The sequence below is a fragment of the Balaenoptera acutorostrata genome, chromosome 6 (assembly GCF_949987535.1).
Source record: "Balaenoptera acutorostrata chromosome 6, mBalAcu1.1, whole genome shotgun sequence".
In the NCBI taxonomy this organism is placed as follows: Eukaryota; Metazoa; Chordata; class Mammalia; order Artiodactyla; family Balaenopteridae; genus Balaenoptera; species Balaenoptera acutorostrata.
In genome coordinates this window covers 103,459,143-103,473,013 of record NC_080069.1, presented here as the reverse complement: position 1 = coordinate 103,473,013, position 13,871 = coordinate 103,459,143, and the positions used below count along the sequence as shown (strand labels likewise).

The window sequence follows — 13,871 nt, the reverse complement described above, 5'->3', positions numbered from 1 at the left end:
CCATACAATATTCTGTGTCCCTACTTAGGCTAAAAAGTAATGAAGCGGAAAGTTCTGTGTCACAGTATTTAAAATGATAGTCATCATAAAAATCTGATAAAATATATCATCTTGTTTAGGCTCATTATAATGAATTGGAATTTCTGATTTAATAAATCTTACGTTAACTCTTCAAAATATTGTCGAGGGCTTCCCTGGTGGCGCAGTGGTTAAGAATCTGCCTGCCAATGCAGGGGACATGGGTTCGAGCCCTGGTCTGGGAAGATCCCACATGCCACGGAGCAACTAAGCCCGTGCACCACAACTACTGAGCCTGCGCTCTACAGCCCGAGAGCCACAACTACTGAGCCCGCGTGCCACAACTACTGAAGCTTGTATGCCTAGAGCCTGTGCTCCACAAGGAGAAGCCACCGCAATGAGAAGCCTGCACACCGCAACGAAGAGTAGCCCCACTCGCCGCAACTAGAGAAAGACTGTGCTTAGCGATGAAGACCCAACGCAGCAAAAAATAAATAAAATAGAATAAATTTATAAAAAAAAAAATATTGTCGAATGTATTAATTTAGTAATTACTAAAATGGTCAAACAAAATAATAGTTCTATCTCCTACTAAATAGTAGAATAATTTTAACTTCATGATATTTCCGTAAGTTGAAATAAACCTTTATGTGACTTCTATTGCTATAATATTTTGGACTTTTACAAATATTAGCATCTTGAAGATGAAATACTAGACATAACTTTATTTTACTTTTTTTCAAATTTGTAAAAATCTATTTTGTAAGAAATTTCCAGTGTGGTTCTGTTTATTGCGTTTTTTAATCTTTTTTGTCCTGTGGACTGTTTCTCACTATTTGTTCTTTGGTTTGTTGTGGTTTTTTAAGTGCCAAGAACTGAAGAGCCCAACAGTCTATATTCAGTTGCAGATTTTAAAAAGATATTTTCTATTGAAGAAGAAAGCCTTGTGGTTAATCCGGAAAACGCAGAGTGGTGGAAACAAGCAGGACTAAATCTGATAATGACAGAAACTTTGGAACATCTAAGTACATATCTGCATCATAATAATCTATCTTCTGATGATAGTAAACTGGAGACATTTTTGCCTACCAATGTGCTTCAATTAGAATGTAAGTATGTAATAGTAAATATCACTTGTGTCAACATTTTCAGAATGAGATGTTAGATCCTGGCTTTCCACTAGGTTATTGGGAAAATAAAACTAAATTCCAACATTCAATATAGCTCTGGCTCCACCAGAATTTAAAACTTTGACCTTCACTAAGCCTCATTTTCTTCCTTGAAAAAATGAGGAAGTTTGACTAGCTAATCATTAAATCTCTTTCTGTCCTAAAACTCTATAGTCTCAGCTTTAAATGTCTAGCCATTTTCAATTAGTGTCTTTGTTTTCTTTTATAAATGATTAATTTCTAGCCCATTTTCTGTTTACATCAGCCTAGATACAAACCAGCACTGTTATTTTTCAACCTGACAGCTGAGCTTTAAGTGTTCAATAATATCTAGTAATCTCTCTTCAACAATAGAAAATCTTCCTTTGTTACCAAAAAGTTTACTCATTAAGGGTTTTTTACTTGTATAATTTAAGAAGTCAAAAATGTCTTTTGAGTTAATTTTTTTTTTCTTCTAGGAACTTTATGTTCTCCCAAGTTCTTTGAGCATATTTATGATTATTACCTTGAACTCTTTATTGGGTAGATTGCTTATCTTCACTTCACTTAGTTCTTCTTCTGGGGTTTTATCTTGTTCCTTCATTTGGAGCCTAGTCCTCTGTCCCCTCATTTTGCCTGATTCACAGTTTTTATTTCTATGTGCGTGGTAGGTTGGGTATGTTTCCCAGTCTTGTAGAAGTGGTCTTTTGTAGGAGATGTCGTATGCGTCCCAGCAGCACACTCCCCACTGGCCACCAGAGCTATATGCACTAGGGGTGCCTCTTATGTGGGCTGTCTACGCACTTCTGTTGAGGCAGACTGACTAATGTGAGTGGTCTGATAGGCGTGGCTGGCCCCTTGTTCAGTTGGTTGCCAAGCCCTGCCCTTGTGTGGAGGCTGCGGGCCACTAGTGGGTGGGGCTGAGTCACAAGGTGGCTGGAGCTCTGGGGGCCCCTGGGGTTACTGTTGGCCCACTCATGGGCAAAGCCAGGTCCCAGGATGGCTGGCTATAGACCTGCGGGTCACAGATCTAGTGTCAGCCTGCTGGTAGGTGGGGTTGGCTTTTGACCTGGCTAGCTGTGGGGCCTGGGGTGTCCTGAAGCTGGTGTCGGCCAGCTGGTGGGTGGGGTCAGACCCTGAGGTGCCTGGCTGAGGGGCCAAGGTGTCCCAGAGCTGACATTAGCCTACTGGGGGGTGGCAGTGGGGCTCAGGGGATGCAGGGCTAGTGCCCACCCACTGGTGGGTGGAGACAGGTGCTGGGGTCTCTGGCTGCAGGGTCCTGGGGTGTCATAGCTGGTATTGGCCTGCTGGTGGGCAGGGCTGAGGCCTAGGAGATTCTGGGGCTGTTGTCCAGCCACTGGTGGGCAGGAATGGGTCCTGAGCCTTCTGGTGGGCAGGACCAGGTCCCAGGGTGGCTAGGGGTTCAGGGGTGCCTGCTGGTGGGTGGGGCTGGTGGGTGGGGCATGCAGCTAGCTGGTTGACCTGAGGCATCCCAGTACTAGTCCACAGGCTGATGGGTGGGGCCAGTCCCAGTGCTAATAAGCTAGAGGGAGGATTCCAAAATGGCACTTGCCATCATCAGAATCTTCATGGCAGAATGAGCTCCCCCAAAATGGCTACTGCCAATTTCTATGTCCCCGGAGTGAGCTCCAATTGCTGCCGGCCTTTTTGGAATCTCTCCAAGATCAGCTGGTGGGTCTAATCCAGGCTCCTTTCAAAGTACTGCTTCTGCCCTGGGTCTCAGGGTGAGTGAGATTTTGTGTGCCTCCTTTGAGAGTGGAGACTGTTTCCTACAGCTCTCCTGCTCTCCCAAAAGTAAGCCCTGTGGTCTTCAAAGTCAAATGTTCTGGGGGCTCGTCCTCCTGGTGCATGACCCCAGCCTTGGAAGCCTATGTGGGGCTCGGACCCCTTACTCTTTGGAGAGAACCTCTGCAATTAACCTCTGTAATTATCCTCCCATTTGTGGGTCACCCACCCGGTGGGGGGGTATGGGTGTCTACTATACTCTGTCTCCACCCCTCCTCTCTGTCTCATTGTGGTTTTTTCTTTATATCTTCAGTTGTAGAAGATCTTTTTCTTCTAGTCTTCAGGTCTTTCTCATCAATAGTTGCCCTGCAAATAGTTGTACTAATTTTGGTGTGCCCATGGGAGGAGGTGAGCTCAGGGTGTTCCTGCTCCACCATCTTGGCCACTCCCCCTCCTCTTTTGAGTTATTTGGGTTGCTATGTATGCCATTATAGTAAATGGAACATACTTAGACTCAATTATACCTTTTTGAAATATGTATTGTTTTAAATACGTATTGTTTTAAAATCAGTTTGTGCAATAGTTAATAAATTTAGCTTTTAAAGGAGCTGGGGAAGTTTACTTTTTATTACAGAGTAAATAAATATATTTAAAAGTGAATTTTAGGGGCTTCCCTGGTGGCGCAGTGGTTGAGAATCTGCCTGCCAATGCAGGGGACACAGGTTCGAGCCCTGGTCTGGGAAGATCCCACATGCCGCAGAGCATCTAAGCCCATGCACCACAACTACTGAGTCTACATGCCACAACTACTGAAGCCCACGTGCCTAGAGCCCGTGCTTCACGAGAGAAACCACCGCAATGAGAAGCTCGCGCACCACAACAAAGAGTAGCCCCCACTCGCCACAACTAGAGAAAGCCTGCGCACAGCAACAAAGACCCAACACAGCCAAAAATAAATAAATAAATAAATAAATAATTTTTTTTTAAAGTGAATTTTAGACATTATTGTGTACGTTGGAAGACTGCTCTAAGGAGATAGGAATTGGGGTGAGAATTGTTATCAAGGGATGTTTCAAAGATAGAAGACAGAGGGCTTTGGATGTGGTAGAAAAGAGGGTAGATAAACAGACTAGGTCAAGCAAATGCACACCAGTCTATCCTAAGACCCAGATGGTTACCCATGGTAGAAGAAGAATTTTAAAAGAGATGAGGTCAGATTGTGAGACAAAGAAAAGAGAGAAGATGATTTTATGGGGTCTTCCAATATCCATAATAATGTATTAAATCTATAAAACTATGTATAATCTTTATTATGATATGTAACTATATTGAGGTTACAATGAAACATATAACTCATCCTGTTATCTAGTAGAATTATGAATCCCGAAGTTTCATTCTGAAGTTTAAAAAGCAATAACTTTATCAGGAGCCCATGCACGTTGTCAGGATAGGGGTGGTTAAAGAGAGTAGTAGAGGAAAATAATCAGAAAAGTGAAATTGTAAACAGTTCCTATTTACCTACTAAACAGTCCAGAATATCTCTAGAAAATATCTCAGAGGTTGCCAATTGGTAGTACTCAGATCCTGTTCAGCCCATGTACTGTTGACCCATATGGTATTTTAATTAGTTACCAGCATTTAAAATTTGGAGGGTTGTACGAAAGTGATCTGTATTTTGAAATTGTCTTTAAAATTCCAAAAATCAGACTCAGATTCTCACATGGCAACAACTGGTTAGGGCTGGTAGTAGCTCACCATTGAGACAGACCATGCACCCTCCAGTTCACCGTAGTTCCCAGCACTCACAAATTGAGGCCAGGTGTTGGTTGGTATTTAGCATTACTCTTGCACTTTTGTCTTATATTTATAATAGTTAAGAGAAAAGTAAAATGTTTCCGATACCAGTATCTGTAATAAAAGCAGAAGCAAAAAAATTTATAGACCACATTTTGGAGGAAAAAACCAAAATCTATCTTCCCAAAGATTATGATTTAAGCACTGGCCCTATACTTCACTCATTTACATTATTTAGCTGGCCTATAAGGCACTTATGTTTTTTTCAAATAAACTTTGAGGTATAATTTACATATAATAAAATGCACTTGTTCTAACTGTACAGTTTAATGAATTTTGACACATGTATTTTTATACCATGAAACTATCACCACCATTAAGATATAAAATATTTCTATCACCAGGAAGTTCCCTTGTGCTCCATTGCATTCTATAGTGATTCTCCTTCTATCCCACCCTTCTCCCCTACCAACCTTCACCCCTGACTTCAAGTAACCACTGGTCTACTTTCTGTCACTATATATTAGTTTCCCTTGTTCTGGAATTTCATTTATGGAATCATACAGTATGAACTCTTTCGTGTCTGACTTCTACTCAGAATAACATTTTTGAGATTCACTCATGATGTTGTGTGTATCTCTAGTTCATTTCTTTATTATTACTGAGGAATTTTTCATTATATGGATGTACCAAGGTTTGTTTATCAACTCTCCTGGATTTTTTTCTAGTTTTTTACTGTAATGAGTAAAACTGCTATGAATATTCTTGTAGAAGTCTTTTTGTGGACATTTGTTGTCATTTCTCTTCAGTGAATATCTAGGAGTATAACTGTTAGGTTTTATGGTAGGTGTTTGTTTAACTGTTTAAGAAACTACTTTTTTCCGAAGTGGTTGCTCTGTTTTACATTTACACCAGCAATGTGTGAGGGTTTCAGTTACTCTATATCCTTGCCAACTCTTGGCATTGAAAATCTTAAATTTTAGCCCTTCTGATGGGTATGTTGTGGTATCTCATTGTGATTTTAATTTGTATTTTCCTGATAATTAATGACGATGACCATCTTTTTACAAGCTCATTGGCTCTATTTATACCTTCTTTTAAAAAATATTTAATAGCTTTATGGACATGTAATTCACATACTGTATAATTCACCCATTAAAAGTATATACCTCTCTGTGAATACACTAAAAACCATTGAATTACCATTCAAAGTTAGTATATTCACAGAGAGGTATAATCATCACCACAATCAATTTTAGGAGACTTTAATCCTCCCCCAAAAGGAATCTTGTACCCATTAGCAGTCACTCCCATTCTCTGTCTTTATAGATTTGTCTCTTCTGTATGTGCCATAGAAATGGAATCATACAATATGTGGTCTTTCGTGACTGCTTTCATTTAGCATGTTTTCAAGATTCATCCATATTGCAGCACGTGCATATCTTATATGAAGTATTGATCAAATATTTTGTCAAATTTTTAATTGACTTTCTTTTAAAATATTGTTATAAGAGTTCTTTATATATTTTGGATACAGTCTTTTTTAAAGTATATGTATTACAAGTATTTTCTTCTGGTCTGTGGCTTGCTTTGTATGTAAGTTTTTGACCCTTAGAATAACTGTAGGTATGATAGCTCCAAGGCTATGACTTGTTGTTAAACTATTGACAATAGTCTGGAATTCTTTCTTTGCTCAGTAACCTTAGCTCCAGTAGTAGGAGAAAGAGGTGCTGAATTTTTATCCTTTAAAAAATTATTTTATTCAGACCAAAAATTGATTTTAAAAGCAGTAAACAAAGTACTCGTAAGGATCAAATTATATTAATAAGAACCCAGAACTAAAGGTTATCTTAATACCCTAGTAGAACATTCATTTAGGCATGAAAGTCATTGGATATTTTCATTTTCTGTTTTCAGCATGGCTAGAACATAAAAGTTGTTCCTCACCTATTAAACTTATTGAGATATCTACAAATGATCATTTATCACCTTCACAAAAGACTCCACCTCTGGCAAAAGAAGTAACAGACTTGTATTTTTCTGATGAATATGTCGCTGTCGAAAGACCACGAAACGAAGAAAAACCAAAGAATGACCTAGAACTAGGTTATAGAATAATCCGAACTAAAGAAAATAAAGATTACTTGGAACTTGACAGCACAGTACCATCTACTGAATCATCTTCCTCTTCCAAAATTGAAGAAGCATCTTTTAAACGTGGTAAAAAACAGGAGAATAATTTGGACCTTTTGAATGACTTTATTATGCTGCGAAATAAGTATAAGACTTGCACCTCAATGACTGAAGTCACAGACAGTGATGGAAAAGATGGTGAGTAATTTAGTAATATTTTGGTGTAGGTAGGATAGCTTCAAGGACTAAATGTATAATTTATTATAGAAGGTAAAGAAATAAAGCTCTTCAGATAAAACACATTATTCTTCAAAGTCAAAGAAAATGTCATTGATTCATGACACATTATATACGGAGATAGATATGGGATATACAGATGTAGATATGTATTTTCCAAAAAATTTAAAAGTGCATTTGAACTTTTAAGAAAAAACTTTTAAGTTTACTATTTGTAAAAACTCACTTTCTACAACTTGGTCATACAGATTCATAACATTTCTAACTTTTGCTGATCATTCTGCCATTCTTTTTTCTCTTTTAGCTCACAGTTCTACCTCCATATTTTAACTTGTATTTTAATGTGTACTTAAGAACCTTTTGCCTGTTTGATTGCCTATTACTCTTTTTAACTTTATCAAAGAGTTTCTGTTTGAGTTGTAACTGTTTTACATTCATCGCTTATAAACATATCAAAGTAGTATAATGCGTCATATCATTTCACTTCTGGTAAAAAAAAAATTCTAGAATTCTAGCATTCTAGAATGTGTTTGACACAGATTACCCAAATGAAATAAGTACAAAAATATTTATTTGTGAGAGTTAGAGTATACTTAGGTCTTACTGTCCTATGTATTGATACTGTTAATGTACACAAGGTCTTGCCCCTGAATAAACTGTAAAATAAGACAAGAAGTAAAATATATACCAAAAATTAGTTTGAGAGTCCAATGAGCTTGCTAACTAAACACCAGAATTGGGCAGAGTACCTACCCAGACCCAGACTATGCTGGACTGGGCCAGGATTCCCCATGGTTGGGGAGTTGCTTGGGAAAAAGTCATGACATAGAAAAGCAGAAAAGAATGCTTGTTCTTTGTGTGCAGCATGATATGACAGCCTTTTATAGATCTATATAAAGTTATATTACTTTGTCAATCAGTGCATTTTCACAATGAAAAATTCAACAAAAATTCAGAAAAGTATTTAAAGATCTCAGAATTTTGTGACCCTTTATGTTTATATATATTTGTCATAAAGTTTCTTTTCATGTGATTGTTTGACCACATTATAACTTACCTTGCTAGGTGACAATTCTATATGTAACAGATCTTTCTAACCAATTTGTACCATAATTCAGAGCATAATTTCTACATGAAAGAATGAGCAAAATATAAAGAATTATCTTATGAATGTGATGCATAAATAGGAATTTTTTAAAGATTTGTTGTTTTCAGGTTTGTGAATGTTTTCAGATTCTATTCATATTTGAGGCCAGAAAACAAAAAAAAAAGGAAACCAATCCAAAATTAGCTCTGACATCCTTTTCTGGTTGTCATACTTGTGATGATGTCTTGTAACAAGGTATATTGGCAACAGAAAATGAGAGAAAGCAACAAGAAAGGAGAAAAAGATAAAAAGAATATTTTCTTATTTTAAAAGTTAGCCATTAATTAAACAATTAAAGGAATACTGATGTTAGGTGGGAATGCTCTGTACTCCTGATGTTTCCTCTATTAGTATTATGTTCCTGGCCTCTTTGCCCTTTAATGTGTTCTCCCCAGAGGAACTGGAATTAATTATCTGTATTGTAAATTTGAAAAAGAATAAATTGGGCATAAGCTTGCAGGAATGAGCTGCCTCACAAGTAACAGGCATTCTCCTCTGCTTCTCTATGTCATGAATCTTTCCCAAGCAGTTCCCCAACAGTGCAGAATCCTGGCCCAGTCCAGTATAGTCTGGGGCAGGGTAGGTAACTCTAATTCTGTTGTTTAATTAACAAGCTCTTTTGACTCTCAAACTAAGCTCCTTTCTCCAACTTAGTTTTTATTAGTAACAGAGGTAATATTTTGATATATATTTTACTTCTTGTCTTATTTTACAGTTGATACAGGGGTGAGAAAGAATGCTACAACTTATTAGGCCCCCTCAAAAACTCCAATAATTTGTAGTATTTAATCATAGCTATTTAAATTATTTATAGTTAATAAAAAATATACTTGAAAATAATAAAAAGCTAGTTTAGGATATTTCACTCTGTTTTTTTTCCACTGTGTATTTAAAGCTCATATATTCAAACGTTTCAAGATGGCAATGTTTTTCTAAAATTATCTTGTAATCATATTATTAATGGACAACATTGCAATCTAGTTAATATAACTCTAATCATAAATAAATTACATATATATATATATTTTTTAATCCTCTACAATACTTACAAACGAAGGAAGAAAACTACAGTTATTGAACATTGTGTACCAGGCACTAAATCACATATCAGAGCTAAACATGATAACGTTGCTGACCTTGAGAAGCTTACAGTGTAATAGAGTGGACCAGACATGCAGATGATTTCCATACAACATTGTCAGTGACAGGAGACTATGCCGAGTGCTGAGGAAACAAAAAGGAGAGGCACTTTGCTGGCCTGGAAGTAGAGTGGGCAGTTATATAAGGCTTCCTGTAGAAAATGCCTGAGAGCTAAAGGGTAAGTAGTAAGAAATGACCTTACTAAGAAAGGATGGAGACAGGTAGGGTTTGGGGCATAGGAGAGAATTAGTAACAGAGGAAGGGTCTGTGGACAGTCACAGAGGAATGAAGTAGAACAGTATGTGGCTTTTAGGTGTCAGGAATCATCCTTGGTGTTTATAACACCTTATAACAATATTCGAAGTAGGTATATTAATCAATATTTTACATATGAGGAAACTGAGGCTAGTGTCAGAACTGGGATTGAAACACTGATCTGATGCCAAAGTTCCTTCCTTTATTACCATTCAGCTTCCTATCCAGCACAATAAGTCCATTGACCTGAATAGTTGATCAATTTAATACTGATGCATTTCAGAGAATTTTAACAATTATGATCATATTACAAGGGAGCATTTTAATCAACATTAAGTTTCCCTGAACAATGCAAATTAATATTTTTATTAGAACTTCAAGACAAAGAAGAACGTTCTTTAAGTCTTCAAGAAGAGAATCCTATTGTTTGTACTAATAAAACACTAGAGAAAGCAAATCAGGAAAGGAGAGCAGATAATGTCATTGAAATTCAAGCATCAGGTATGCATTATGCTTTTTAAATGCATTCAAATTAAGTAAATTTGAAAGCCCTTTCCTGGGTATCTAGGACACACCTTATTTTCCATGTAATTTTCTTCACTTGTTTCAGATATTTCTTCATTCCAGTCCTGCTTTCAGGTTATTTCCAAACCTGGAGTGCCTTATTCACTGCCTCTGCCCCTCCCTCCCCATCGCCCTATTCCAGTCCACTAAGTGTTATTTCTTCCTTCATTTAAACTGCTGCTTCCCTACATGCATCAGAGAACAGCAAACTGCAACTCCTCACTCAGACTTTTCTTCCCAGTCTGGAAAAATGAACTGTTGATGGTTGCTCTCTCTGTTCTCTTACCCACCATCAAGGTGGTGTAAATAAGTTATTATTGATTCCTATACCAATTAAAATTATTTGTTCTGCTGTAAAGAAAAATATTCTTTACATTGACCCCTAAAGAACAGCCTGCTTAAGAACATCATGCTCACTATTAAAATCGATAAGGAAATATGACACTAGTTCTTGAATATCATTTCATTCTTTTGGCTAAATTTCATTTATGACCTTTCGATGACAATGCAGATCTTTAAATATTGATATTCTAGTGAAAACTAAAAACAATTTGTCATTGTTATAAATGTGTTCATCTTAAGGTTGTAAGCTAATAGTGGAGGGAAAAGAAAAAAGTTATGTGATTCTCTTCCTTATAGTTGCCCTGCCAAATTAGTCACTGAATAAATCCTTTCTAATAAACAAGATAGCCATAAAATTATATTAATTCTACAGAGGGTTTTTTTGTTTTGTTTTTACTAGTTTATTTAGAATAAAATAAGCCTGTATAGAATCTCATGATTTTTAACTCAGAAAAGAATTTGGATAGAGTTCAGGTTTCCGTGAAGTAACATGTACGATTGATTTGTCAAAAAGAACATACCATCCTTATAAAAACACTGCCTTTAATGCTTTTATTTTTGCAGATAGCCAGTGCCAAGCATACTGTCTCCTAGAAGCAGCAGCTTCTCCTATCTTAAAAAAACTTGTATGCCTCTGTACTCTTCCTGCTGCTACCTGGAAATTTGACACTGTCATTTTTGACCAAACAAGGTTCCTCTTAAAAGAACAAGAAAAAGTAATAAGTGATGCTATTCACCAAGGTGAGTACAAATAAAAGTCACATTATTTTAAAGGATGTAAATTTATGGATTATTAGAAAATGCAGAAATTAGTCATAGATGGAGGCATAACTGTAATTCAGCATATGGCACCCACAGACCAATGCTGGAGTATCAGCTAAGCAAGGATAAAAAGGTAAGAAATGCAAGTGCCGCCTGCTTTTCATGTTTGCTTTATGCCACTTTGATGTTATGAAGACCTACATTAATATCTGTTTTCACTAACTGAAAGAAATCAAAGAGGATTTTCGTTTTTATGAAAAAAGGTATTTGCTTCTTTACTCCATTTCAGCTTACAGAAGGTTTCATAGGAACCCTCTATTTTCAGATAGTGGGGGAAACCTGTATCATCTGGCATTGCTTCTCAGTAAAGCTCCTAGTTGACATATATATTACTTGACAGATTCCTATTGCAGAAACCAAATTAACCCTATTATTGTTAGCATCTGAACCACTTAGGTCCCTCCCAAAAAGGTGGGGGGAGGTCAAAAAGTAAATTGATTAAAGTCAATCCTGGACTTTTGCTTCTGGCCAAAATGGCGTAACAGGGATTGAATTTACCCTCCTTCCAGAAATAACAACAACAAACAAACAAAAAGACAAAGACAAAATAGATGAAACCAGTTTTTAAGATCCTAGACATCAGGCAACGAAGCACAATGATTCCTGAGAGATGGGAAACAAGTGAGGTGAGCCCTACCATTGCCCTAGCTTACTGCCTTGAAAGAAATGCCAGGCCATGGCACAGGGAGAGGTACCAGAGGCAGAGCTCAGTGGACAATCTGAGTTGAAGAAGCAGAGCTAAGAGTCCAGGGAGACCAAGGCAGCTAAAGTTCAAAGGATAGAAGGTTAGGGGCTTCCCTGCTGTCACAGTGGTTAAGAATCCGCCTGCCAATGCAGGGGACATGGGTTTGAGCCCTGGTCTGGGAAGATCCCACATGCCGCGGAGCAACTAAGCCCGTGTGCCACAACTACTGAGCCTGAGCTCTAGAGCCTGCAAGCCACAACTACTGAGCCCGCATGCTACAACTAATGAAGACTGTGCACCTAGAGCCCGTGCTCTGCAACAAGGGAAGCCACTGCGATGAGAAGCCTGCACACCGCAGTGAAGAGTAGCCCCCGCTCGCCGCAACTAGAGAAAGCCCGTGCACAGCAACGAAGACCCAATGCAGCCAAAAATAAATAAATTTTTTAAAAAAAGGATAGAAGGTTAGAGAGCAGAGAGCTTCACAAGGAGAGTCCTAGAAATTTGCAGAAAGTCTCCCTGAAGTATTCAGCAGAGTACTGATCAAAGAGTATATGTGAGGACAATAGCCAAAACATAGAAACAACCTAAATGCCCACTGACAGATGAATGGATAAAGAAGATGTGGTACAGGGCTTCCCTGGTGGCGCAGTGGTTGAGAGTCTGCCTGCCAATGCAGGGGACACGGGTTCGAGCCCTCATCGGGGAGGATCCCACATGCCATGGAGTAACTAGGCCCGTGAGCCACAACTACTGAGCCTGTGCGTCTGGAGCCTGTGCTCCGCAACAAGAGAGGCCTCGACAGTGAAAGGCCCGCGCACCGCGATGAAGAGTGGCCCCCGCTCGCCACAACTAGAGAAAGTCCTCGCACAGAAACAAAGACCCAACACAGCCAAAAATAAATAAATAAATAAATAAATTTATTAAAAAAAAAGAAGATGTGGTACATATATACAATCGAATACTACTCAGCCATAAAAAAGAATGAAATAATGCCATTTGCAGCAGCATGGATGGACCTAGAGATTATCATACTAATTAAAGTAAGTCAGACAGAGAAAGACAAACACCATATGATATCATTTATATGTGGAATCTAAAATATAACACAAATGAACTTATCTATGAAACAGAAACAGACTCACAGACATAGAGAACAGACTTGTGGCTGCCAAGGGGGTGGGGTGGGGGAAGGATGGATTAGGAATTTGGGATTAGCAGATGCAAACTATAATATAGAGAATGGATAAACAACAAGGTCCTAATGTATAGCACAGGAAACTATATTCAATATCCTGTGATAAACCATAATGGAAAAGAATATGGAAAAAAGAAAAAAAGAACAGCCATCTCAAAAAAAATAAATGTATATGTGAGGAACTAAACTACCAGAGGTTGGGAAACAAACCATCTGAAAGGATTAGAGGGAATAGTACTCTGAATTCACATGGGGCAGGAAATAATGTCTGTTCCCACCAGCCAGACTAGAAAAACTCATAATTCATGGAGTATTGATCATCATACTTAGAGAAGTCTTGTCTCAGTGGTGGGGAATAATTATCCCTAGATTTAGCACTGCTCTGGACCTGCCTAAAAAAATCATAAAAGCAAGACTCAAGGTTATCAAACTATTTCCGAGGAACTTAACTGCATCCCAGAACAAAGCTTAAGACTATTTATATGAATACAAAAATATTTAGCACTAACAAGGTAAAATTCACAATGTTTGACATCTGATCAAAGATTGTCAAGCATAACAAGAGACAGGAAACCACAGCCCATAAGGAGAATAATCAATCAAAACAAACTCAGAGCTGACAAAGATGTTAGTATTATCAGAGAG

General features: G+C 37.9%; 1 protein-coding gene across 1 annotated transcript in view; it reads left to right on the top strand.

Annotated features, from left to right (window-relative positions):
• Window positions 1-13,871, top strand: part of SHOC1 (shortage in chiasmata 1) — an 87,952-nt gene that overhangs the window by 33,495 nt on the left and 40,586 nt on the right. Inside the window, exons 11-14 of the mRNA XM_007178212.2 lie at window positions 885-1,127; window positions 6,624-7,037; window positions 10,000-10,119; window positions 11,089-11,265. Of these exons, the coding sequence (XP_007178274.2) occupies window positions 885-1,127; window positions 6,624-7,037; window positions 10,000-10,119; window positions 11,089-11,265 (954 nt within the window). The remainder of the gene's footprint in view (window positions 1-884; window positions 1,128-6,623; window positions 7,038-9,999; window positions 10,120-11,088; window positions 11,266-13,871) is intronic.